Here is a 27,271-nt window from a genome sequence, read left to right as displayed (position 1 = left end):
ACCGACATCCTTCTTGATAAGAAAGTTTTCCAAAAGATCCACATCGTTGAAAAGAAAAAAAAAGTTTGCATATTGGTACTTGGGGAGCTTTCCACCCGATTAAAAAAAAAACCCACCAAACCCCCACCCACACCACCATCCTTCTGCACATTGCACAAATTGGAAGCACACAGAAACATTCAGCCCTCGTGTTTTAGTTCACTTGCATTTTGCCCAAAACCTTTGCTTCCATTGCAGATTTCTTTAACTTCTCAGCCTTTCCCAAGCCAGTGCCATGTAGCTGCACCTGCCGCCCTCCCTTCCCGCACACAAAGAGTAAGGCCGTGAGCACTTGAGGGGTGGATGGTGGCTCTGCCAAGCAGGTCAGCCCAACACATAACTTCCTAGCTCCCTGCCTTTCCCATGAAATTTTAAGAGTAGCTGCATACTAGGCCAGGAATTACCCCAAACCATTAAAAAAGCAAAGTGAAATGTTCTACAACCCAAGGTCAAAAGAAGAACAAAAAACACAGTAAAGGAATCCATACTTAGTCTGGACCCATCGTATCTGTATGTGCAACAGGCTCTTGCATTTTTAAATTCATTTTTATTATTCAGGAAGTGAAATTAGAACTTGTAAACTATAAATACAAATGCCAAGGTCTTACATGAGATATCCAGAGGCTTTATATTTTTTAATTTCTCACAAATAATTCCTAGGAAATTCAACATACAAGGGAACCAAACAAGTTTAAGTTTTGCATACAACAAAAAACAAGTTACAGAGTTAGATACCATCAATTTGCCAATTTATAAGAATTTCTACCTCATACAAATGAAAGCTCAGGAAACAACTATAATTCAGTAACGGTACAGCAATTCACTTCTAACAGTGTTATCTGCATTAAGCAAGCTGTCTATAACCAGGTGTACTTTACCACTGTTTTACTCAGTGACATCACAAAGTTTTAAAGTATTTTATTTATATACTGTCACCAATATATATATGTACTGCAAAAAGGGCCAAACACTTGCAAAAAAGTTTTACACAACATTTGCATGAATATTTTTGCATTCTTTCCCAAACAGCACAGCAGTCATTGTTTTCACACGGTTTAATTTAAAAACAAACAAAAAACCCACATAATTGTATTTATAACAAAGAAGCAGAAGAGCAAACTTAAAGGAACTTTCATTTATGTAGGGGGGGGAAAAAACGGTATATCCATTTTAGGTATTACTTTATGTATGAAAAAAAAAAATTGCCACCAAGGATAGGTCCACTAAATTTATTTTAAAAAAAATCATAAATGTTTCTTACAAAAGAGCATTACATTCTGCTCACTGCTCTCAAAGGATGCCAGGGACATGTGGACTACCAGTATCCTCCTCCTTCCAAAAAAGATACAGTGTACATAGAAGCAGGGTGTTCACAACAATTACAGAAAAACATTACAATTTACCACCAACAATGAACAAAAATGAAATTCAATCTCTCTGCTGCTGCTTCAAAATTTCAATGTTAGTCTCGTGCGCCCTTTCCCTCCCCCCATGTATTTGTAAGGAACCAAAACATTACATCTGGTGGACAGCAAAGATTCCACTACACCTCAAATGCAGAACACCTATGAAGCAGAGGAATGTTGGCTTTTTAAACAGAAGCAGATAAAAAAAAAAAAAAAAGGGTGCAGGACTCCTTCAGTTCTTCACTAGGCTTAGAAAAACTTTCCAGAATACTGCTTCACACTATAAAAAAGAAAAAATAATCTTGCATTAGAATCCTTCAACATCTGCATACTGCTTCACACTATAAAAGAAAAAGAAAAAAGCATGTATTAGAATGATGGACCATACATCTTGAATCAACATTCACAATGACATTCTTAGAGTAGATTAAATTACAAATTCCTAATACATTTAAAAGTAAATAATTTTAAAAGATTAATGGCTAATAATTATAGGTATATTGATTTATTTTAGGCACATTTAAATATTAGTAATCTAAAGCCAAACATTCAAGTTAAAGCATTAAAATCTGCTATGACAGCTAACATGTTAATAAACCAAAACTAAGCAAATTAAAATCTGAAGCTGTTAGTATTTGGCAGAAAAGACAAAGTAATCTCAGCAAGGTGTGAAATGCTGCATAACAGCACCAAATCGATTTCAACTTGTCCTGTAGAGGCATGGTCTGTGCCATATGGCAGACTGTGATTTGTTGTCAATTTAGTTATCTAAAAACAACAAAATCACTAGTCTTCCACACAGAACTAGGCCAACATCCACTGAAATCTTCTATATTTTCTACAGGCTCTATGTAATTTATTACAAGTATTTTTTGCAGCAGTTTTCACCAGAGAAATGAGAGGACTGCTTGGTTAAGGCGTCTTCCAGCAAGATTAGTTTTGAGCGTGTCTTCATTTTAATTAGAATGGAGAACAGAAGAAAATCAAGGCAGAACTACCACTGGAGAAGTTAGATTCAAATAGTTACTTAAAACCTGCCTTCTAAAAACTGTATCACAGAAAAGAGCAGCTTTAGAACATACATGTCAGTTTAAAATTGACACTAGGGACAACAATGAACTTTAACTTGCCTGTTTTGCAGTAAATACTGTGCATTTTGTATCTGGTCCTGTGTTCCCGTAATAGTTATTATCCGATCTTCTGAGCCTTCTAACGGTTCATCAATTTTGATCGAAGCTCCTGACTCATGACGTATTTGTTTGATTCTCTGGCCTCCCTTTCCAATAATAGATCCTGCCAACTAGAGGAGAAAGCAAAGCATTCATTTCCTGATACAACTTTCACTCTCAAAAATAGTTATAAAAATCACAGCAGTGTTTGAGTAGCTTCTGTATGCTTAGTTTTAAGAGTTGCAGTGGAAGCTTACTATTTTACAGCCTCAAAACATCCCCTGCAACATCCACTGTATAAACACAGGTAGGATAAAACTAGGAGAACCAGTTGCTCATTTGCAAAAACCAAGTTGCACAGACACCTCTATTACTCAATATTAACAGTTAATTAAATTGTTTAGTACGTCTCTAAAGTAAAGGCAAAACAAACACTCAAAGAATAGACTTTTGGTGATTTAGAAACACTTGGTTTGTATTAGAAGTACTTATCAGGCACCCTAAATACTTCTGATTTACTTACATAGTATAAGAAAAGGCTGTGACTTTCTTTTTTTCTTTTTTTAAGAGAAAACACTAGTTGAAAACAAGTCAACTTTACTTACATCTTTGGGAATCGTTACTTGTGTGGTGATGATGGGCCCACCAAGATCTCCGTATGAACCGCGTCCCCCTGCATAAGAATAGTCTGATTTAAATGTATGCATCAAGTCCTTTAATAACTACATAATGAAGTACATGTAAAGGTTCTATATAAACACCTACCATATCCAGATCCACCCTCAAACTGTAAGAGAAAGAGAAAAAAAACCTTAAATAGTGAATAGCCATGCTTCATCAGCATATTTTCATCTTAAGTATCATATTGCATAAAACAGACTCAGAGTTAACAAAAATTTCAACCACCAACCTTCCTATAAATAGAAGAGTGTTGTGCCAAAGGCATACTGAGGCAAAGAGGGTAGACCAGAAACAAAAGGGGTGGTGGTGGGGAAGTCTCACTAACCTCTTACCCTGCCCTGTCAAAACCCCTAGCAGTAAGGTGTAAGATGGCATAAAGGATCAGCTCAGGAGAGACTCAAGTCTCCACTTTTGGGACAAAAAGTTTACCGGTGACTGTCAATTCTCCTACTTCATCCACATCTTCAGGGAAAAAAACCAAAGGTCTTAAGAATAGCTCTGTAACCTCTCAATTCAGACTATACTACAATCCTTCATACAGATAATAATCGTTTGAACTGATAATCGTGGCACGAGTTACTTCCGTCCTGCTAAAACCACTATATACCAAATCCAAATCACTGCAACAAGCACTCGTGGCCTCTTTTAATTTTAGGATTTGAAGCATTTGATGTCAAATACTGGTCTACATTTCATCTAATGCCTTCTGAGTGCTCAAGAACCCATTTTTATCCCTTCCTATAGAAGCAGAGAATAAATATGTGCAGTTCTCCCAAATTCAACTTCTGGGAGACGGCTGGGGCGGCCTCTGTGAGAACAGGCCAGGGGCTGCCCCTGTGCCAGACAAAGCTAGTCAAGTTTTAGCCAACACCAAAATGGACCCACTGCTGCCTATAGCTGAGACCCTCAGCAAAGCTGGTAGCACCTCTGTGATAACATTTAAGAAAGGGTAAAAAAACCACTGTGTGCACTGATTGTGAGAGCTAAGTGATGGGGGGAAAAAAGTAAGAGAAACAACCCTGCAGACACCACAGTGTAAGGGGTGCTCCAGGTGCTGGAACAGGTATTCTCCTGCAGCCCATGGAGAGAACTGCACTGGACCAGACAGCCACACTGCAGCCCATGGAAGATGCTATGCTGGGAGCAGGTAGGTATGCCCTGAAGGAAGATGCAGCCTGTGGAGAGCCCAAGCAGGTGCAAGCACCTGGCAGGACCTGTGGCCTGTGGGTGACCCACACTGGAGCAGTCTGTTCCTGAAGGACTATACCCCATGAAGAGGACCCAGGCTGGAGCAGTTCTTGAAGAACTGCAGTCCATTGGAAACACCCACATTTGAGCAGTTTGTGAACAGCTGTATCCCATGGGAGGGACCCCACACTGGAGCAGGGGAACAGTGTGACGAAGAAGGAACAAAGTGTGATGAACTGACTGCAACCCACCGTTCCCCATCCCCCCTGCACCACTCACGGCAGAGGAATCACAGAATCGTCTAGGTTGGAAAGGACCTTGAAGATCATCTAGTCCAACCATTAACCTAACACTGACAGTTTCCAACTACACCATATCCCTCAGCTCTATGTCGACCCTACTCTTAAACACCTCCAGGGATGGGGACTCCACCACCTCCCTGGGCAGCCCATTCCAACACCTAACAACCCGTTCTGTAAAGAAATGCTTCCTAATATCCAGTCTAAACCTTCCCTGGCGCAACTTGAGGCCATTCCCTCTTGTCTTATCACTCATTACTTGGTTAAAGAGGCTCATCCCCAGCTCTCTGCAACCTCCTTTCAGGTAGTTGTAGAGGGCGATGAGGTCTCCCCTCAGCCTCCTCTTCTTCAGACTAAACAACCCCAGTTCCCTCAGCCGCTCCTCATACGACATGTGCTCCAGACCCTTCACCAGCTTCGTTGCCCTTCTCTGGACACGCTCGAGTAATTCAATGTCCTTTTTGTAGTGAGGGGCCCAAAACTGAACACAGTCATCGAGCTGCGAATCAGAGTGGTTTGGGTTGGAAGGGATCTTAAAAGATCATCTAGTTCCAACAAGTAGGAAATGAAGAAATGAAGTTGAGCCTGGAAAGAAATGAGGGGTGGGGGAAAGGTGCTTTTAGTTTTCCTCCTTGTTTCTTACCATGCTACTCTACTTTTAAGTGGCAACAAATTAATGTTCCCCAAGTCAACTCTGTTTTGCTCATGATGGTTAACTAGTAAGTGATATCCCTATCTATCCTGAGCCACAAGCTTTTCCATCTTACTTTCTCCCCTCATCCTGCTGAGGAGGGGGAGTGAGAGAGCAGCTGAGTAGGCACCTGAGAGCCAGCCAAGTTCAACCAACCACAACTACTTGTTCACAGAACTGTAATACAACAACTTTTCCCAAAATGGTATTTACCTGCTACCTTTTTGGAAGATCAAAATGGAAGCTACTTGGACCAAACTGTTGATCTTATCCTCCGTCTCCAAGCAACTTATATTGTGTAATCACGTTACTCAGCAATACAACGTAATAGTTTGTAGTGGACTCCAACATACAAAAGAATGAAGGACTCTGCTTAAGACTTAATTCAGTATACTGCTTTCATCAGCCTCTGCATATACACAGACATATTCCTGTTGATATTTGCCAAAGTATCCCTTTGTGCACTGATCTGTTTTAAAGAACAATCCTTGATCATTTCTGCCTCCCCAGACTACAGGACAGCAAATGAACCAGACAGCAGATGAATTAGGCAATTACATAAACACAGCAAATGTAAGCTAAGAAGTGACATTTAATATTTGGCAGCACTTTGCCATCTTTTAGACAGCATGAACACCTGAAGAACACCTAACCTCCTGTTCCAAAACCTATCCAATCAAATGGTATATTTTCAAATATATCAATAATTAAAGCTTAATAGTTTATCCACAAATTTAAGAAGCTACTTTTAGTATCTGCTGTTTGAAATATGAGAAAACCCAACATTATGAAGTTAATACAATATATCCTAAATGATACATCTACAGTGCATGAGTTATGGAGAAAGTTACTCTTTAAAACATGAAAATGGGGCAAAAGAGGCAGAAATAGGCACAGAAAAGCTTCTCTCTTTTGGCTGTACTACTGCATACTTCCACATTTCTATTAACATTACCTGCCTGCACAGGACACACTGTTAAGACAAACTGCCAATAAATTCTTAGTGAGAAGGATAGCTTTATGATTTTCAACAGGTGCAAGTTGCCACTAACTACACTCAAGATCAAGAAATTCCTGTTATCACTTAACCTGTTCAATAAAGCAGTTTTTAAAAAAATGGTTAAGCACACTCACCAACTCTGGTGGCTGCATGTCATCACACGCATCGACATGACACTGCATCATCTGCCAAATACAAAATAATGGAAGGAAAAGAGGAAGAAATCTAAATTAAGTTAATGTCATGCAGACTTATAGGTAACTTGGTACAGGTAACATACTGGTACAGGGAAACATTTATACCAGAACAAAGAGTTTACGTGATTTAGACCACTTTTAAGACTCACTCCCTTTTAATTTCACTCTGAGGGAACTGTAAGTGGTCACACTTTTTCCCCTTTCTGTGGTGTAAACAGATTTTTTCTCTAACAAAGGTCAGACAGCTAATGGCAAAGCAAAGCTCAAACAAGCTTTCTTCCACTTCTTTTAGAACACCTTCAAGTGCTATTATGTATCAAAATCTTTTATTTCTGCCATGTGTTCAAAAAAATCTTGTATTTCTGTCATGTGTTAGAAAATGAAGGTTTAATAAGATTGAAATGAATAACTTGTCAGTGATTATGCCAACAGCAGCTCAAGCATGAAAAGAACCACTTCTCATATTCTACCAATTCATTTCCATATACCTCATACAGCCAATAACTAGACTAACAATCTACTGCTAATTATATTAGAAATTTAATTGTTTTTAAAACGTGACATATAGCATCTTTCAAAATTCTACAATTTCAACAATTGATGTTCATTTGTGCACTCTAAAACCAGCTACTCAAACAGGGTATCTTAACATACATAACAGAATACTCTACAGACTCATTTCTGCTAGTGACTACTGGTACTAGAATAGAAAGCAGATAACACACTGGCTGGATACAGCAAAGAGCTTAACTTCTATTAAAAGAAAATGCATGCAGTCCTAACTGATGTCAAAAATTCTTTCATCATAGTTTTCTCTTGTTTTTTAACAGAGTGACCTAGAAGAGTGAAATTTTGTAACTTTCTTCCAGCATCTGCATGTATAAACATAGGAATTGTCATACACTCTTCTTTCACTGACTTTTTACATGCATGTTAACGTCACACCTCAAACATGAAGAACATTTTATGTTTTTTGAAGTGTATGTGCCTTTATTTGAGTATTTATACATCAAGACACATGTACATACACATAAAAGTATATGTTAAAATACAGATCAAGAATTAGGAAGCATTTGAAGGAGCAAAAGCACATCAGAAGTCTGAAGACACTCACATTAGTCTGTGAAGAGACAGTCCACTTAGCAGGGGACATTCTGATTTAAGTCTCTATTAACTCAGATTTTAAAAATTTTTAGTACATTGAAAATTTTAGTATGTGTTCAGTTAATTAAAAAAGAGGCGAGGGGATAAAATGACTTTATATGCTTCTCTACTTTATTTTCCACCCCTCCCACTGTTATCGGTGTGTACTTTTGTACCTGAAAGACCCCTGAGGATGAAGGTGTTAAAAAAGAAATACTGGAAATACATTCAGGTCTTTTCAACTGTCAGAACAGCCCTTGTGGTCCACAGGCATTTTATCTGGAGTAGTTACATACTGAAATATATAGCTTTGTTAGCAGAGAAACAATACAAGTCTGTCCCTCCGGAAAAAGCTTCAGAAGAGAGATTATAAACCAAATTAACTCTTTCAACAGCAGTGCATAATTAAACAACGTACGCCAGGCTAACAGACGAGTATCTTAATGGGGTGACAATGCATAGGCAAGGGGAATTAACCTATCTTTTAAAATCAAACTGGGTTCTTCTCGGCATTTACACAGCTAACAATACCGTCATATCTCTGAAATTCCAGAAAATTCACAGTTCAGTGTCCAATTTAAAGGTCCTGAACTACTCAATCTTTCTGCCTTTAGTGGAAAGAAAGCTGGCTAACAAAAAAAATAAGACTATTTCTATCCATTCAACATTTCCATGATTTTTGAGATGTTCATCTGAGAAAAGCATCTATTCTTACCTTTTATTGCATCTATGTAAAATAGGATCTATGTGAAAGAGCGTGAAAGAGCGCTTCTGTTCTCTGAGAACAGCCTTTCCCATGTGTTACTTAGTTCACAAACCACAATGACGTTGGTTTACTCTAGTTTGAATGTTTTACTAGAGAATGGTTTCTATATGAAACAAAGGGTGGCACAGGAAGACTTTCTATTTCTGGCATGGTATTTCCCGCTCTAGCCTCACATTCCACATGAGGACTTTCCTATCTGCTTACACAACTTAGGATACTAGCATCAGAGTTAATGAAAACTAGAAATTAAATACAGTTTTTGTTGGGAAGCAGTCCATGATACTTGGTCATGAAGGAGCCAAAGCCATGAGCACCTTCACCATGAGGAAGAAATAAAATTGCTTTCTGGAATTAAAAAAAAATAACAGACATGACTCCACTTACTTGTAGAAACTCATGTCAAGAAAGCAAAAGCCAACCTGACAAAAGTCAGGCTAAGCAAAAGTCAAAATGGATTTTCTATTCTAGCTGGAATGGAATAAAAATAGAACACACTACTGCCCAAGAGTCAAGCTGAGTAAGACTGTGCTCAATCAGATACCCAAAGAAGGGCAGGCTGCTCAGTTTATGCACTCTAGCACTGGCTTTATCAGCTGCAAATACAAGAACACAAGGACTGAGCTTTGAAAACATGTAAATACAAATATGGAATCTTGGGAAGTGTACTTCCCAATTCTTCCAGTTTCTTAACATGTACAGTAGCATGGGTAACACTTTTTTGTAACTTTGTGTAAATATTTCCTTTTAATATGCGTAGTAAGCAAGTGACACGCTTGCATATGTACTTCCAGTAACTCTTACTCCCGAGGAGGAAGGAAATGTGTAAAGCCCATTTAGGTAGCTCATTTCACAGCTCTTGTCCACTCCTTTCTCTTCCATTCATTTAAAATAAAAAATAAAAATTCTTGCCTCACCTGTCATCTTAAAGAAGGTGCCAACCAAAGCCAGAGGAGAAAACAAGATCGTTACTACAGAGATTTAACTCCCAGATACATATGATTTCTCTTCCCAGGAAAGAGGAATCTAGTACCACAGGTGATGACTGCTGGGCAGTTACGTTTCATAATGCAACATCGAAGAATCTCTCTAAACCTTCTTTTAAGCTTCCATATACTGTGACAGATTTTTTTCCTCAGGAAGTATTAGCATTAATACGGCTCAATGCACCTAATTTAATTTAGGATTCAGCTGAGCAGCAGCCCTAGTTCCAAAACATTTGGAATTACAGTGGATTTTCTGCGGACAGAGAAGCAGCAAATAGACAAGAATTGATCAAAAGGGTAATCACCTTAGAGTGATCAACTAGAGCACTTCATAGATACTATTCCATAATCTGTATTATTCTATCTATATTCATGTTTTCCAACATTAGTGTTAAGAATGCTTATATGAATCCAAGAATTTCAGAGAATGTTGTTCTGATGTGTTTCCTTTATCTGGAAAGCCTATCAATTCTTATTTCTGTCATTCTGACTTAAAACGACATCTAAAAGACAGTCAATTCAAGCAAATGCACAGGGTAGAGCAGAGTCAAATTTTCTGTATCATTTTTGATGGCAGGGAGGAAAGAAAGAAAACAGATCATGTTTCAGATACCACTTACACTCCAAACATTCCTCCACAGGAGGGACCATTTGTATGGACAAAACATTCGGTTGTATCATCAGAACCATGCATGCCCCACACTTAAATGCATGCTAACTGTGCTTACGGAAACAGAACAATGAAATTTTAAACTCATACCATGCCATCGTAACGGTCTCCTGGTCTTCCCCTTCGGTCATAGGACATAAGATCTCTAAAATGTAAAAAGCAGCAGAATGTGAACTGCATTATAAATAGTTTACCTATTCTAATTTAAGTTTTCACTTCATGGTTCACACACAACTCAATTTTAAACTACTCTAACCAAGTACTGAATGACATAAAAGTTTCAGAACTACTGACCACAGTCCTGGTAGATTATATTAAAGTGCAGCAAGTAATTGAATTCCAGTACTTTTCAAGATACTCTGGTCTAACACGCACTCAATCCTGCATAATCACTACCACCATGGAAGTACAAAAAAAACACTGCAAAGATGAACATGAATCAGGAGATTATACACAAACTAAGTTTTGTAGAATGCATTTACGCAACAACTCACCCGCCTCGAGGAGGTGGTGGAGGAGGAAGAGGAAGATTACGAGCTCTGCTGCCACCTCTCCCACCACGACCTGGTGGAGGTGGTGGAGGTCCTCTGCGAGGGCTCATATCATCATAATCTCTTCTCGATGGAGGCATAGGGCGTCCACCACGACCAGGGGGCATTCGATCAAAACCTCCTCTTCCACGCATCGGAAAGCCTACTGGACGTCCCCTTCTATCATCAAACATCATTGTGAAGCCACCATAGTCATATGTTTCATCATAGAAATTGGGATCATAAGGCTGGGCCCGTCCTTTAATTGGAGACTAAAACAAACAGAACAATCCCCCCAAACCAGTTAGAACTACTACAATTGGCATGTTTAAATAAATATGTTAAATGTATAAACGTTAATGTATGCATTTGGAATGTTCTTAATTTCACAGTGCTGGTAAGAAGGGAGGAGATGGCGATGTGTTTTCTGTGAACTTAACTATGATAGAGAAACTACTGTTACTGATCAGTGGCAAACATATTTTGTCTCCCTTCCTCTTCAACTTTTGCTTCTTAATGAAATGCTGTCCTGGTTTCAGCTGGGATAGAGCTAATTTTTCTTCTTAGCAGCTAAAATAGTGCTGTGTTTTGGATTCAGTATGGGATTTATTATGAGAAAAATGTTGATAATACACTGATACTTTTAGTTGTTGCTAAGGAATAAAGGACTTTGCAACTTTCCATGCCCTGCTAGTGTGCAGTACACAAGAAACTGGGAGCACAGTCAGAGCAACAGACCCAAACTGGCCAATGAAATATTCCATATCATACAACATCATGCTCAGTATGCAGATGAGGGTTGGCCAGGAAGCTCACTCTCCTTCTTCTGGGATTGTGGTTTTAGGATTCTCTCCTCTGGGATTGCTAGCCAGGAACCAGCTGACCATTGGTCGGTGGGTAGTGAGCAGTCACACTATGCATTACTCAGTTGTATATTCTATTATGACTATTATTATTAATTTAATTTTACTTTATTCCAACTATTAAATTGTTCTTATCTCAATCATGAGTTTTCTTACCTTTACCCCTCCAACTCTTCCCCATGCTCTAGGACAGGGGGAGGGTGAGTGAGCGGCTGCATGGTGTTTAGCTGCCAGCCAGATTTAACCATGCCATATGCAAAGCATGAATAATGGCTCACTAGTACCAAAAATAGCTTCCCTCACCCATAAGGGGCACCTCAATTCTAGAAAACTGAAATACTTTCAAAAGGTGATAACAGTCAATCACTTTGTTACTGGGAAAGTAAGAGGTACTGAATTCAAAACAGGAACTGAAAGATACCATTTTTCACCCAAACATTCCCTAACATTCATGTATACCAATGAAAGAATAAAATGAATTTAATAAACATTACCTCAGATATAAGATCCAAAATAATCTTGATACATTCAACGACTCTATCAGGTTTTCCACCAATAAGCACCACTCTGTCAGTAGAATGAGGACAACACTCTTGGAAGAGCTTAATGGTGGTCTGAGTGTTCTGTTGAACAAAAAATACCCCAAGATTGTCTAATGTAAGCATTTTAAATAATTTCATAAACCCATTAAAACATTTTTAAAGAAACAATCAAAAAACCATTTAAAATTCCTAGCCATTTTAAGTGCATGCTTGTTTCTGAGTTATCACAAATTTAATTTTAGGATTACTTTTTTTTTTTTTTTTTTTTTAAGATCTGTGCTGACATAGCTTTGTATGAAGAGGAAAAAAGTTGCAATCTTCTCTTTCAATTATGGCTTGTTTACACCATCATTGAACTAAATACTAGCAAAAGGACCACACATCCATTGCAAGCTTATAGGTTGTACTAACCTACACATGTCAAGAAAACACGCTTTGGATGCAAGACAGTGATATTGCTAGGATTATGTCTAGTTATCTTGCCTTTCTCAACCCATGCAAACAGGTCTCAGCTTATATCTGAACTGAGCTGAAACTGCCTCTAACACAATGCCAAGGACCGAAAACAGAGGTGTTTTAAGTTCATAGAGACCATTAGCTTTTTTTAATCCCATTCCTTCACTGAAAGAAAACAATGGTCTTCTAGGAGGTAGAATTAAAAAAATTTATATATAAAAATAAAGGCCTTCCACAGTAAAATTCAGACATCTATCAAATTGTCATCACAAGAGTTTGTGGAGATGTATTCACCCTAAACCATTACGTACATCCAACCACATGAATAAATCTCATCTATGCAGCAGTTCATTCTAAGAGTGATGGATGCCATTTTAATTTAAAAAAAAAAAACTTACTCTACCACAAATATTGCCTAGATGCTTGGTAAGAAGTCCTAGGCTTTATCACGAACAACTTTACTTCTGAGCATTTGCAAGAAAGTTGCAACTCACAGATCCATCTCAGAACATCAAAATCATGTATGCAGTACGTTCTGAATGAATTACTGCACAGAAGATTGCTAACTTGCCCCTTATGAACACAAAACATCAAGTTCTTTATTGAACAAAAACCAAATTTCAGAAGAACAGGAAACAAGTACCTCTCTTAGTTCTTTAATTTTAGCACCCTTGACACCAATAATTCCTCCTGCCAAACTCTGGTGAATGAGAAGTCTTAATTCGCAGTCAAAGTCGCTGCCTTTGTAGTGTTGATACTGTAAGAAAGACGCATACAGGAGAAAGATAAAAAATTATTCACACAGAAGTTTAAAATATTTGGGGTTTTGTTAAGTTTCTTCTCTAAACGCAATGGTATGAATTGATTTATTGCTAAATTGTAATCCTGTATTTCCTTCGATAAGCACCTCACCTCAACATAAACTGATGTCAAATCAGTTTTCCTTACTTATTACATTACACAGCACAACTTTCTACAAAGATTTAAGAAGATACAAACAAGTGCAATACTCTTACTTACAAAGTCAATGCAGAATACAAGTCATAACACAACTACTTCAAAATGGGGACAAAACAAGTCAGGAGGCAAGTATTCTGAAGGGGGGGGAGGCGGTTTGAAACGTTACTTTAATAGCAACTGACTCTATCCTCTACAAAAAAAATATGCCAACAAGCAGTTTGAGTCATAACTCTTCTTTAAAAGGCTTTTGGGTTTTATTTTCTAATTTACCATATTTAAAAAGCAATAAATTATCTAGAACCATCGTGTTTCAAAAGCTAATCTCTTACATCTAAAAAGAAACAAACATTAAGAGACATACCTCTTCTAAAGTAGGGATAATCTTCTTCAAGATTTCTCCAATTGTCTCTATATCTGCACTTATACTCAAGATGCTGTTGGAGGCCATAATGCCAGACAATATGCAGAAGGTGGAAAAAAGAAGTAGAAGTAAATTTTTTTCATCACACAATATTCTAACAAGATTTACTACACAGAAGAGCTTACAATTAATATTCCCCATTTAAAGTAAACCTGTTTGCTCAATTTACAACACATGCATCTTTGTTTATGCCCAATATATGCATGATAAATTTAAGATTAGGTAGGTCTTGCAGAGAGAGAGAGAAAGAAAGACAAGAATTGGCGTTTGGAAGGGCTCAGATTAAGTGGGCAAGAAATTGAGGCAGAACTGAGAGCAGTAGTGAATATTCATGTTCCCCGCCACCACTAATTTAGGATACCCTCGCTATTACGTTGGTAAAACTGGCACACCTTCTCATAGAAAAAGTGGGGATATGCAAGTGGTGAACATTGTATCTGGAGTAAGGTTATGAGACCAGTTAGAAATCAGATTACTAATGGGCTCTCCAAGAAAACAAATACAAATGCAAGACAAAAAAAAAGACAAAACAAATGAGAAGTGAAGAAAAGTGAACCGGAGTTAGCATTTCATCAGAAATAATTATGAACAGGCAATGTTGAGGGGAGCAAGGTGGGCCACAAAGACAGAGCGAGAGACTACTTTGAAACAATTTGATTTACAATGCAGCAAATATGCAACACTTGAAGCTGTGCTCCTTCCATTGAAATAAAATTAGTGGATTGTTTGGGTGGGCAACTCACGTAAAAGTTCAGTGACAAAAAGACTTAATGGGGAAAATAAGACAGAAAACTTGAAAAAAAACAATACACCGTCTATAAGGGGATACTATTTAATTATATCAAAGGCAGGTAATAAAATACATTTCTCTCTTTCTAATCAGGCAGTGAGGCATAAACTGTTGGGACATACCGCTCGGGGCCACTGCTGTCTGGGACTGAAACACTGGCATTGTACTGCATTGGTCATTGGCGTTCGTGGATGTTGGCATTGGGCATGGGCATTCAATCAGAAGTTGTCAAGTATGGTACCCGTTTGGCAACGAGCACATTTTTGGGCATAGCCAACCAGGGTTTTCACATGGGCGTTCAGGGGCGGATGGGCCAACGTCATGGTGGGCAACGCAGGGGCAAGTCGATCCAGTACATGGGCAACGGAGATATATGGCCAAAAAAACAAGGAGAGGGAAAAGGGGGAAAAGCAATAAATTTTAATTTAATACAAACTATACTCATTACTCTCAATTAATGAAACAAGCTTAAGTTGTTCTGAAGACTAACACAATAACGGATTGCTACACCAACTGTGGCTTAACAGTATGGACCTTAAAAAAGAGTCACTTGAGCTGACTAAACTACTTTTTACTTTTAACATATGTTTCAGTAGCAGGCTGGCTCATGAGGGTTAGACACAAAACCTGTCAAGATCGGTATCACTAGAACCTTGGGCAAATCGGGAAAGTTAAGTTTTCCAGACCAATCTAAATTATCTGGACTTAGGTGACGTATTGATTTACTTAAAAAAGAAAGAAAAAAAAAAACAAAAAACACCCTAAAAAAACCCAACTGGCTGCCAAAGTTAGTGAGCATATGTATGATTCCTGACCATTTAAACTTAAGCCTCAATTCTAGTTGTGGTAGTTTATGAACTTAGTTGGAACTGATTTATAATGATATATTGCCAAATCTTTGTTGAACAGTCTTGATTGGAAAAACTGTTGAAATTGTAGTTGATGTTAAGTACAGGAGTGTAAACAAATGATATTTAAGAAGCGTTGCCAAGTTTTATAAATACACAACATTAACGCTGAGCATGTGTCTAATCACAAGAGTCAACCCACTGTAAAATGTGAATAGGTAGTAAGTCATGATCATTTAAAAATGCTTCCAAGTAATGGAACAGAAGGTTCCTTTACTGTTCTATACCCATATTTACATCAAGCAGTCTTAACAATAATGCTTTTGTGCTTCATGTGCAAGCTGTTAAAGAACAGATGGGACAGTTTTGTTTGGTTGTTTTTTTTAAAGGAAGTTAAAGAATTCCTCTATTACTGGGTTAAGCCAGCCACCTGCAATGGTTTTAGTATTATAATTGATTCACACGTATGGGAAATGGTACAGTTAAGGGTTTTAAGCTTTGTTGATATTTCTAATTAGGATGTTAACTCACTTGAAGTGTGTAATTTAGCGGAATCCTATTCAGAAGTGAAGAGATTTAATATAAACCTCTCCTCCCACATGAGTCAAGCTGGGTTTTAATTACAATAGAAATTGAAGAACTAAGGTATCTACTCTAACAATCATTACAAATGGCTTGTAACTAGACTACTGATGTCTAGAGTTGAATTGCTCCCATTTCTAGAAATGCACTCAATCAAGCTTTCGATGTAGTGCTCTGAAAGAATTGGTGTTAAATTAGTTCAAACTCATATATACTCACGTCTGTACGAAGTGCCTTAATATTTTTGCCACCTTTTCCAATCACTGCTCCAGCGTTCTGGAAAATAGTTTTCAGAAGTTATGTTATGCCAACACAGCACAAGACTACATTTTTGAACTCAAGACTAAGAATGGTAAATCTAGTTTTGCACTACCTTGTTGGCCTGGGGGGTGGGGGGAGGCAGGCACGGCTTTTGAAAGGTTCAAATCAAATTGAAACAAACTGATGTAGTTTGTTCATGGAAAAAAATGACCCAACAGCTTTTACCACTGAATTTAGGAAGAGAAGGATATCCAGTGTTGCAATTAATACTTCAATTCCAAATGGAAATTTCTAGGCAATTCTGCCTGTGTTAAAGCAATCTCATAGACTACAGCTTTCAAAAAAATGAACTGTATGAATGTAATGTGGGTCAATGTTTCCCCAATTTAATCCCCCCCCCTTAATTTTTCTGTTATGGAATATGTTTGCAAATTCCACTTTTGCACTCCAAACATTTCTTGATAATTTCAAGTGCTAATTTTGGTTTATACCTCTAACTTAACCGAATTCTCAGGGCAGTATATTCTGAAAAAGGTTAAAGTCAATATTAACAGCCACTAACTTCAAGTTTCTAACATCAACTAGAATAAACTGGCAGACAGTCAAGAAGAGTAATTGCAAAACTATATTTTTACCAGGTTATTTCAAAGATTACATGCAAAAGTAACACTTTTATTACACAGATCATACATTATGCTAACAGCATGCAAAACATTTAACCATAGCCCATGTAACTTGACTATTGATCAGAAATGTCACACTGAGTTAAAGTAACATTCTCCCATGCCCACACAAGACTGAGATACTTCAGAAAGTACAAATCATCTGTAACAACTGGAAACACCAGAGGAAATTCATACATAGCAACTTTAATGTAACTGTTCACACTTAATGAAACCACTGCAATCCCACATTTCTTCCTGCTGTTGTATTTGAAGAAGTTTAGTAAATCCCTTTGGGAGAGTTACCAAAATCCTAAGGAATTTCTCATCTTACCTCTCATATTTAATTTACAATCACTAGCTGATCATTCTCTAAACTGCTTCCTTTCCAAAGACTAATACACAGTCATTCCCCTTAAAATAACAACCTTCCACTCAGTGTAAACACCTTATAATTTCTATTGCTCTATGTGTTCAGCTAGTACATCTTTTTAAAATAACTGTGTTGATTCTTAAGGACTTACCCTTTAAAAGAACCACTGAAGGTAATTCCATCACAATACACTTTTACTACCATTCACAAACACTTAAAATTATTCCTAGTAAGTTATCTCTTATTAAATAAATTCCATGGTCTTTCTAAACATATAACCAACATACACTTTGTCACCACCATCTTGAGCAATGCTATAAGCAAAACCAGTAAAAACAAAAAAGCATACTTTGCTCTGAAGCAGGATGCGTAATTCAACCATCTCATCTGTGTTCCGAGATCTTTTGAAGGCCTGCTCTTCCTCCATATCTTCTGCAGGACGTTTGCCTGTAGAGAGGTCCATAGGGGAGAAACACAAACATTTATTTAACTTTCTAAGTCATAATAAAATGGAACACATGCCAAAGTTATGCTCTGTATTCTTAACGCATTCTCTCCTATTAGCCCAACACTAATTACTGATGTGTACTCTGAGCATCCACAGCATGGAAACAGGTCTTCACTTCATCAGCTTATGCATCGATTTAACTATTGAAAATTGTTTTAAGATCTACAAACTATGGTTTAAATGAGAATGCTGCATGCAGCCAGTGAGAAATTCATGACATGCTGTTTAAAGCAGTGCAGCATCACACACTTAGTATTTATTTACAATTTACAACTGGGAAAAACCTTTCAGTCTGAAAGCTTAAATGTAGTTTTGTCCAACACCGAAATACTGGTGGAATAACAGTAAAGTAGCACTTCAAATACCGTTTGGAAAAAAACTGGCATGAAACAACCACACTAATACCCTAACTTCCCCACTAATTATGCCCAAGAAGTTTTTCATGAAGCTCTTTAGAGGTACTTTACATATTTATACTTCTGCATGTAAACACTGCAATAAACAAAATGCAATTAATGGATATGCCTGATAGTATTCTTACATATTCACACTCTCCACACAAGTACTACATATTTAATTATGAAATATTTTCAAATCCTTAGTCATAACTTTCAGCTACTTATCCCATGTCTAAAACATGCCTACAGAAAGATTATTCATTTATGCTTCAAAAGCTTGTGTAATTATATGGTCTAATTAAAAAAGAAAATATTAATGCAGAATGCAAAACTACTGCCGATACAAACATTTGATACAATTAGAGCATTACAAAATATTTAGAAACATTGAAATTTAAAGAGGTTCTTTCTAAAAAGAAATATTCCTTTAAAAAATTTACCATTTGTCTCTGTGTTGGTGAAGGTCTCTTCCTGTTGTTCAGTCTCCATTGCCTTATTTTCTTAAGTGGGCAGGCAAAACCTGTTGGAAGAGTAAAAAAACTATTACATCTATTTTGAGAAAAGGCAAACTGTACATTGTGCTAAACAGAAAAAGCGAGAAGAAATGCCTGCTTCTAGAACCTACCCCTATTATATATCCTTGCAGAGAAAAACTCAAGTATGCTGGGCGGGATCAAAATCAAGCAGCCTATTGCTTCAGGAGCCTATGAAAACAGCATTTATCAGTTGTGACCCTGCTCACTTACAGCTCTGATTCTCACTACAGCTAAAAAACAGAGGTTTGACCTGAGTTTTTGCTGCAAAGTTTTTCTTGAGAAAGCATATCCAGGCCAAACACACCACTAAGAGGAAATAAAAGATAAGTCTGTAAACCTTCAGACAAACAATTACTGTCTGAATTACAGTTTTTAGACACTGCCAGTCTTAAGCAGCCACATTTACTAAAAATTACTTTCAGATATTTAAAATTAATATGCATCCAGCTCCAGTTTTCAATATGTTATATGGCACATGCCTTGGATTTACTTTTTAAAGGACACTACACATAACAATCTGCTCCTGCAGTTTAGTTCTAAACAATTTAAACTAAAAAAAGTCCTGCTATGGTCATTGTCAGCATTAGGTTTATAAATTCGCTACCAATGTACTAGAAGGCATTTTAGCATGCTTTCCATTCAAGTATAATGGATGAACAAAACACAAATTACAACTTCTAGCCACACTGGGAAACAAGATTTTTAGAAATACCCCCTTCGGTAGTTACATATAATCCTCTGCACACACGCAAGCAAGAACCTCAAAAGCAGCTGAACTTCACTAGAATTTTCTGAAATAGGAATCTTATTTGTGACCTGCTTTTGTTAAGTTAATCTCTGAGCACTAGTAAATCACATTAGAGAGAAGTCTAGACAAAAGAAAAAATTTTGCAACTTACTCTCTTCAAGAATGTGTTTCTACAGATAACAAATCAGAACTGTAAACTACAGCAAATCAGAACTGTATTTTAATCATATCCATTGCCTCAACAAATGGTGGCCACTCATTCTGATATCCACAAAGGAGAAAAAAAAATGAGGTGCATGTAACTTTTGTAACATACTGTCAGCCAGCTGCTAATTTGCAATTGTTGCCCTGCTTGTACAGGCTAACAGCAGGCATTGCCTTCCCAGCCGGTCTCTGCAGGGACTTAAAAGTGAGCTAACGGACACACACAGATTCAATGATAGCGAAACCTCAGGCAAACGTTCTCGAAACGCTGCTATGTGAAGGAGTTTAGGGAGGGGCCGGGCAGATTTTTACACGTTTTAAATAGCCCTTTCGGACCCCGGTTACTCTGTTTCCAACCATCCAAGAATTTTAGGGCAGCAGTGAATGAACTGTCACGTACTGTTCAGGGCTTAGTCTCCCCTAGTCGCGTGTATTTACCCGCCTAGTCAAACCTCCCCAGCCGCGTGCAGGTAAGGCGCTCTCAGTTATCGCGCTCTGCTGGGTAAATCGAGGTCGCGGGATTAAACTAATGCCATGTTTTAATAAACACCGAAAGGATAAACCTGCACCGAAAGGCAGGAGGCGGCACCGGCTACCACAGACACGAGACAAGAGCTGGGAAACGCCGGCACGCCTCAGCCCCGCTCCCTCCGGGGCGCAGCGACTCTTCCCGCCCGCCTCTCTCGCTCTCGGCCCGGACGCCCGCCCGCGGCGGCGATCCCGGCTGGCTGCCGGGTGGGGGAGCGGCGCGTTACATAACTTCCGCAGCCCTGGCCTCTCCGCCCCGGCGGCGGGCACCAGCAGAAATGGCGGCCGCTGTAATGGCGCCTGCCCGCTGCTAGGCGGAGCCGGTAGCGGAAAAGCCGCCACCACCACGCGGTCGCAGGGAGATTTACCCTGCTCTGCCCAGGGAGACACAAAGGAGGCCCCGGCCCCAGCCCCAGCGCAACCGGCGGAGCGGGGCAGCCTCGCCGCCAAGGGTGCTACCGCCCGCGACACGGGGCGTCCCCCCACCCCATCAGCTTCCCGCGGCCGCCTCCGCACAGGCCGTGGCCGACAGCGCCCTCCCCTCCGCCCGTAATTCCGACAACTCGCCCCGGGCACGGAGTTACCAAGGGCGGGCGCAGGAAGGCGGCGGCCGCTCCCCCGCCCTTAGAGAGCACCCGCTAGCGCTGCCGGCCTCCACCGCACCACCCCTCCGGGAGCCACGCTGGCTGGACCACAGAGCCCAGGGCCGCCCGCGGGGACAGTGGCCACCCTTCTCGCCTTCCCCTCGGGGGCGGGAGAGGCCTGTGGGGCCCGCAGGCTGCCCTCTGCCGCCTGAAGGGCTACCCCAGCATCAACTGAGGGCGGCGGCACTCCGGTCTTCTCCACGCAGCGCTCACCCCATTCCACCACCGTCCTTGCGGGAGCCCACGGGAGCCCCTAGGCGCGGTGGCGGCTCCCGGACGTGGTTAAAGCCCCGCGACCGGGGAGGCGCGGACCTCCCGCATCGCTGTGTCACACAACAGCGCTGAGAAGGGCACGATAGCAGCGCTGGTAGCCCCAGCAAGGCCCGGGCCGTGCCGGGCCGCCCCACCCCCCCACCCCCACCCCCCCGCAGCGCGCACGCAGCGCCCCCTCCTCGCCGGGCCCGGTTACACCTCGCTGTGGGCTGCGCGTACCTGCGCTCGCCGCCGGCCCTACCGAGTACGGGAAAGAAAGGGGAGCAGCCCCCGCCGCCAACGCGCACATCCACCAGCGCCACCCGACGATTGGCCCCGCCGCCTACCCCCGGCGCGGGCCCTCTGCCGACACATTGGGCAAGGCCGCTGCCCGTCAGGGCGGGGGGAGCAGCCCCCCCGCCCCGATCCGCCCCGCCCTCCGTGAGGGCCGGGGCCAGACGGGCCCGACCGCCGGGAGGAGGGCAGCGCCATCCGCCCGCGCCGCCCGCCCCGCACCGCTGCGGCCGCTTGGTCTTTTTACCTGCCCGGTGAGAGCCGCGATGAAAACGGTGCAGGCAGCGGGGGGCGGCAACGGAGAGCGAGAGCAACCTCGGCCGTGAGAAGAGAAAATGGCGCTTGGGAAAACCCCGCCTTGTGCTCGCGGCCCGGCGCCGGGGGAGTAGGGCTCTCGCGATGCTTTAAAAGCGCGCGCGACGCCTATTGGCTGCTGATGCGCGCGCCGTTTAGGGGAGCTGCGCGGAGAGGGCGGCCACCGCCTCTCCCAGCCGGTGGTGGCGGGAGCCGGCGCGCCCCGCCAGTTCTGCCTGCTCGCCTCGGTAAGTGCGGGTGGCTCAGCTGCGGGTGCGGTGCGGTGCGGCGAGGGGACGGGACGGGACGCGGCCCGACCCGCTCCGAGGGGCTGTGGAGTCCGACACACACCCCTGCCTCGCCTCGCCTCCCTTCGTCTCCCTCCCTCAGCGCCCGTCAGGGCCCCGGCCCGCTGAGGTAGCGCCGCGCGAGTGGCTGCCTGGCGCTTTACTTTTGTTAAGTAACTGCATGGTGCCTGATGAGTGGTGGAGCTTTGGGGAGAACTTGGAGGCAGGGTGTTTTTTTTCTTTGCTGCGGGTTACAGTGGCAAAAAAACTCCAAACCTGGTGCTTCTTAACTATTTTACGGTGGGAAGTGGAGCTCCCTGGTCATTCTTTCTAAGAGGTTAAGCATGATCCAGACACAGTTAGGCGGCCAAATATCCCTTCAGTATTTGTGTCCATGATCTGGATGCAGGAGTTGAATGCAACATTAGCGAGTTTACTGATGATCCCAAACTGGGAGGAGCTGTTGACTCTTTTGAGAGACAAGAGGCCTTGCAGAGGGATCTAGATAGATTGGAGCATTGGGCAATCATCAATGGCATCAAATTTAACCAGAACAAATGTCAGATTCTGCACCTGGGACAAAGTATCTCCAGACACAAGTACAAATTGGGAGAGGAGTGGCTGGAGAGTTGACTTGCAGAAAGGGATCTGGGGGTGCTGGTCGACAGCAGGCTCAGTGTGAGCCAGCAGTGTGCCCTGGCAGCCAGGAGAGCAAACCGCATCCTGGGGTGCATCAAACACAGCATAACCAGCCAGGCAAAAGAGGTGACTGTCCTGCTGTACTCAGCATTGGTGCAGCCTCACCTTGAGTGCTGTGTGCTGTTCTGGGCCTACAATTTAAGAACAGTGTGAAGGTCCTTGAATTATCCAGAGAAGGGCAACAAAGCTGGTGAAGGCATGTCCTGTGAGGAGTGGCTAAGAAGTTTGAGTTTGGAGAGAAGGAGGCTGAGGGGTGACCTCATTTCTCTCTACAGCTTCCTGAGGAGGGGAGGTGGAGAGGGAGGTGCTGATCTCTTCTCCCTGGTATCTGGTGACAGGACATGCAGGAAAGGTTCAAAGCTGCACCAGGGGAGGTCTAGACTGGACGTTAGGAAGCATTTCTTTATTGAGAGGATGGTCAAACACTGGAACAGATTTCCTGGAGAGGTGATTGATGTCCAATGGCTGTTAGTGTTTAAGAGGCATTTGGATGATGCCCTTAATAACAGGCTTTAACTTTTGGTCACTCCTGAAGTGGTCAGACAGTTGGACTAGATGATCATGGTAGACCCCTTCCAATTAAAATGTGCTTATTCTGTCCTTACTCTATTCTATATGTGCATGGCTACTTCTTAAAGTATCAAGAAGCTAGAACTTTCCAGCCACTGATGTTCCTGAGGTGATGACTACAAAGACTTGGCACTGTTGCAGCCAAACCTTGGACTGGGTCTCTAGATAACAATGATGTATCAAGCTAGCTTTCTATTTTCGGGTACAAAGTTACCTGAAACTTTCACCCAGTTACAGTGTAAAAGTCACCCCTGTGATACAAGTGCTGACAAGTTCCAGCTTGGTTCTTTTGTAGATGGAGTCTCTTCTGTTCATAACAGTGCAGATGAAATATGGGAATAACTTCTCGGGTCAATTTCTAAAGTAAACTGGGTGTTAACAGCAGCACCCATAGAAATAAAAAAAAAAAAAAAAAAGAAGACATATATATAACAACCTACTTCTGTTTGGAGTTTTTTTGGCCATTTGCTTTTCATCCATAGAAAAAGGATTTCAGTTATATGTTTCTAATTAAATCAATAGAAAAGGAGAAATCACCAAGCAGGGTTGCTTGTGGATGTCTCCATACCTTCATGATACTCCAAGATGAGTAAACTGCACATAGTTTTTATGCTGACTGAAACTTTAAATACTGGAAATGCATGTTCATTTTTAGTATCTGTAGACCTGTTTTTAATTTAAATTGTTTCTGTGCTGTCACACTTAGAATAGCAGAACTTTTAACTGAGAGCAAATTTCTATATAATACAAGCGAGAGACTTGTCGTAACTTCAGCTGTTGTCAGAAGAGTGAATATGTCTTTCTGGTTTTGTTTTAGGAAATTCGCTCTCTTAAAATGTCTACATCTAACATTGCAGCAAGAGTGGAAACTTGGCTTTCATCCACGTGGCATGTTAAAGTTCCTTTGACATGGCTGGAAGCATGTGTTAGTTGGATCCAGGAAGAAAACAGTGGTAGTAATTTAAGTCAAGCTCAGGTTAACAGGCAGGTATTTGAGCAATGGCTTCTTACTGATCTAAGAGATTTGGAATATCCCGTTTTGCCTGACTGCATCTTAGCTGCTCCAAAAGGAGAGTTGTCGGGCTTCTACTCCATACAAATTGATTCACTGGTTGATATTAGCCAGCCAGCATATTCTCAGCTGCAGAAGCTAAGAGGGAAAAATACTGTAAATGAAGAAGTAACAGCCAGTACTCAGGCATTCCAGAAGCCCTGGGAAGCAAAGTCTACTCGAATGCTGATGCTGCAACTAACTGATGGGATACATGAAATTCAGGGCATGGAGTATCAACCAGTGCCCGTCCTCCACAGTAATCTTCCTCCTGGAACAAAAATCACTGTACAGGGTAATATTGCATATCGTCTTGGAGTCCTTCTGCTTAAAGCAGAAAATGTGAAATTGTTGGGGGGTGAAGTAGATGCTCTTCTGGAGGAATATTCTCAGGAAAAAGTCCTTGCTAGATTAATTGGAGAAACTGAAAACCCTAATTCTCTCCAACAAGCTGATCATGACCAAATTGTTTCAAGGCCTGTGGATGAATTAGAACAAACTCTAGGCCCTTCAGATGAAGAGCTTTTAGCCAGTCTTGATGAAAATAATGAGTTTACTTTAAACAACGAAAGATCTTTAGAAAGTGGATACGGCAGTAGAAGCAACAATTTTAGTACAGCCTCAGGTTCACTGACTGCACACAATGGGAATGATTTGCTGTGGGAATCCGGAAGTCCTTTGCCTCATTCAGATGAACAAGTTTCACCTCCCATAGAATATGTTGATGGCTCTTTAAATGACTTTCCTTTAGAAGATGACTTTCTTCTGGAAGAAGAGATGCGAAAAGAGCTGGAAAAAGTGCCACCAGTGGTCACAAACAGAAACATAGGTTTAATTACCGAGAGATCTCCACATACATCTGCAAGCTCCTGTAATTCATCATTAAATGGCACTTGTGAAAAAGATGATGTGAATGAAAGAGATAAGCCTGTAGAAGCTACCAGCAAGCAAGAGACTTTTGGAAGAATGGTATTTGCTGGAGATGGAAATAGTATGAGTAGCTTTTCACAGCACAAGAACGTACATCAGACCTGCAGTTCTGCAGATTTTCCATTGGAAAATCCTCCTGAAGAAGGGCAGAATGATACAGACCTAGATGAGAACAGATGTAAATCCCAGCACACTTCTGACAGCAGACTGTTAAATGATGATCCTGTATTTTTCTCAAAAACGGATCATGAAGCAGATCAGCAGAAGCATGATTCACAGACCTTTCCTTTCAGAGCAGTACAGGCACATTTAGATTTAGATTCTCCACCTTTCACATATATTTCCCTTCTCCTTGCAAAAAAACCAGAAGCTGTTACAATTCTGAAAGTTAAGTGTTTTATTGTTACTCTCACTGGAAACCTCACAAGCAACAATGGGTCCTGGGGTATAAAGGCAAAAATTTCTGATGGTTCAGCTTATCTTGAAGTAGATTTTGCTGATGATATTCTAACAAGTTTGATTGGCTTTTCGGTGCCTGAAATGAATAAGCTGAAAAAGGATCCAGCTTTACATCTGAAGCTTAAGGATGGCTTAGAGAAGTGTCAGAAACAACTGATAGATCTCTGTTGTTTGATGACTATAGAGTTTAATCCACTTCAGTCTAAAGCCACTGTATTAATTCTCCAGGATGCTGATGCAAGGCATCTAGAACAATTGAAGAAACGTTTGAATGAATAATGTGTGCAAACTTACAGACTGTATATTAGGAAACATTTAAGTCGGATTTCTCCTGAAGGACTGTTGAAAGTTAAATTTTAAAGTTTTGTGTCTTTTCTCAGGAAAAATAATGGAAAAGTGAGAGGAGGGAGATGACTTGTTGGAGTGAAATAGTTTGTTTCTTATGGTGATAGTATTGAAATAAGTGTTCAAATATTTCTGTCTTGATTTAAAATACTCATGTAACATTTTCATTCTGCAAAGCCCTCCGTGTCCTTGACTGGTGATCTGGAGTAGCAGAATTTGTTAGGAAATGGATAACAACGAACAAGCCAGCTCATTATTATACTTTTTCAAGGATGAATACTTACCTGATTTTTAAAAGGTAGCTATAGGAGACTGTCAGTCTTTTCTTGGAGGAAAGCAGTTGAGTAATAAACGGTCACTTCTGACTATACCAACCTGAAAACTCAAATACGTGTTCAGTGTGCAAAAACCTGAAGTGTAGAGAAATGAAAGACTTATAAATGTTCAGGTGTGGGGGGAAACAGCCCTGTACGTAAATAAGATAAAAAGCTGTATATTTAAAAAAAAAAAAAAGCCAAATATTTAACAATCTTATATTAACAGAATAGAACGATTATGAGGTATGGGGAACCTGTTTTTTGTCATGTTAATGTTAATGTTAATCACTGCTACTAGTTTTGAACCCACAGACAACCTTATTCATTAACTTTTATGATTACTTGTCTAGCCTTTTCACAGAGTAGTCAAATACTTGTGCTACAAATCTGTTGTATATGTATATTTAATGTTGGTCTTGATTTTTTTTTTTTAATTTCTGCTTTTAGAATGTATAAAAATATATTAAAGTTTTCATTTAAACTTTGGCGGAAGCTGTTTAGTCACTTTAAAAGAAAAATATACACCTTGTTGAATGTATGGAGTATCATAAATAGTTTGATTTGGTTTTTTATTCCTCTTTTTCCTTCTTCCTATCCTTTTCCCTTCTCTTGTTTTTTTTGTTTGTTTTTTTTTTAATTTGAAATTAGAAGCATTAAAATTCTGGCAGGGCTAGGGGACCAGTGACA

General features: G+C 40.6%; 2 protein-coding genes across 9 annotated transcripts; one reads left to right on the top strand and one right to left on the bottom strand.

Moving 5' to 3' along the window:
• Positions 1-566: 566 nt before the first annotated feature.
• Positions 567-21,998, bottom strand: HNRNPK (heterogeneous nuclear ribonucleoprotein K). 8 transcript variants are annotated; one of them, XM_074857316.1, is made up of 15 exons: positions 21,880-21,998; positions 18,867-18,946; positions 17,870-17,967; positions 16,444-16,500; positions 14,917-14,960; positions 13,945-14,017; positions 13,267-13,380; positions 12,120-12,248; positions 10,727-11,034; positions 10,323-10,377; positions 6,608-6,658; positions 3,380-3,401; positions 3,220-3,302; positions 2,576-2,745; positions 567-1,786 (listed from the first exon to the last, which is right to left on the bottom strand). In XM_074857316.1, the coding sequence occupies exons 2-15, from the start codon at positions 18,913-18,915 to the stop codon at positions 1,753-1,755; spliced, it is 1,287 nt and encodes a 428-aa protein (XP_074713417.1). In that variant the 5' UTR covers positions 18,916-18,946; positions 21,880-21,998; the 3' UTR covers positions 567-1,752. The 8 variants fall into 8 exon arrangements, with proteins under 8 accessions (XP_074713417.1, XP_074713420.1, XP_074713414.1 ...); XM_074857319.1 differs by having other exon boundaries at positions 567-1,725; XM_074857313.1 differs by having other exon boundaries at positions 17,870-17,980; positions 18,868-18,946.
• A 49-nt stretch (positions 21,999-22,047) lies between these two features.
• Positions 22,048-27,070, top strand: RMI1 (RecQ mediated genome instability 1). Its single transcript, XM_074857312.1, has 2 exons — positions 22,048-22,174; positions 24,300-27,070. The coding sequence occupies exon 2, from the start codon at positions 24,318-24,320 to the stop codon at positions 26,199-26,201; it is 1,884 nt and encodes a 627-aa protein (XP_074713413.1). The 5' UTR covers positions 22,048-22,174; positions 24,300-24,317; the 3' UTR covers positions 26,202-27,070.
• The last annotated feature ends 201 nt before the right edge of the window (positions 27,071-27,271 follow it).

The sequence above is a fragment of the Strix uralensis genome, chromosome Z, assembly GCF_047716275.1.
Source record: "Strix uralensis isolate ZFMK-TIS-50842 chromosome Z, bStrUra1, whole genome shotgun sequence".
Classification (NCBI taxonomy): Eukaryota; Metazoa; Chordata; class Aves; order Strigiformes; family Strigidae; genus Strix; species Strix uralensis.
Note: the sequence above shows the minus strand (reverse complement) of the source record. Positions and strands in the feature narration are given on the sequence as shown.

Coding starts and splice junctions, on each gene's coding strand:
- RMI1 (XM_074857312.1), top strand. CDS start 24,318: ATGTCTACATCTAACATTGCAGCAAGAGTGGAAACTTGGCTTTCATCC.
- HNRNPK (XM_074857313.1), bottom strand. CDS start 18,915: ATGGAGACTGAACAACAGGAAGAGACCTTCACCAACACAGAGACAAAT. Junction 13,381..13,944: donor TTATCCCTACTTTAGAAGAG/GTATGTCTCTTA, acceptor TCTTTCTTACAG/TATCAACACTACAAAGGCAG. Junction 10,378..10,726: donor CCACCACCTCCTCGAGGCGG/GTGAGTTGTTGC, acceptor TTTACATTTTAG/AGATCTTATGTCCTATGACC.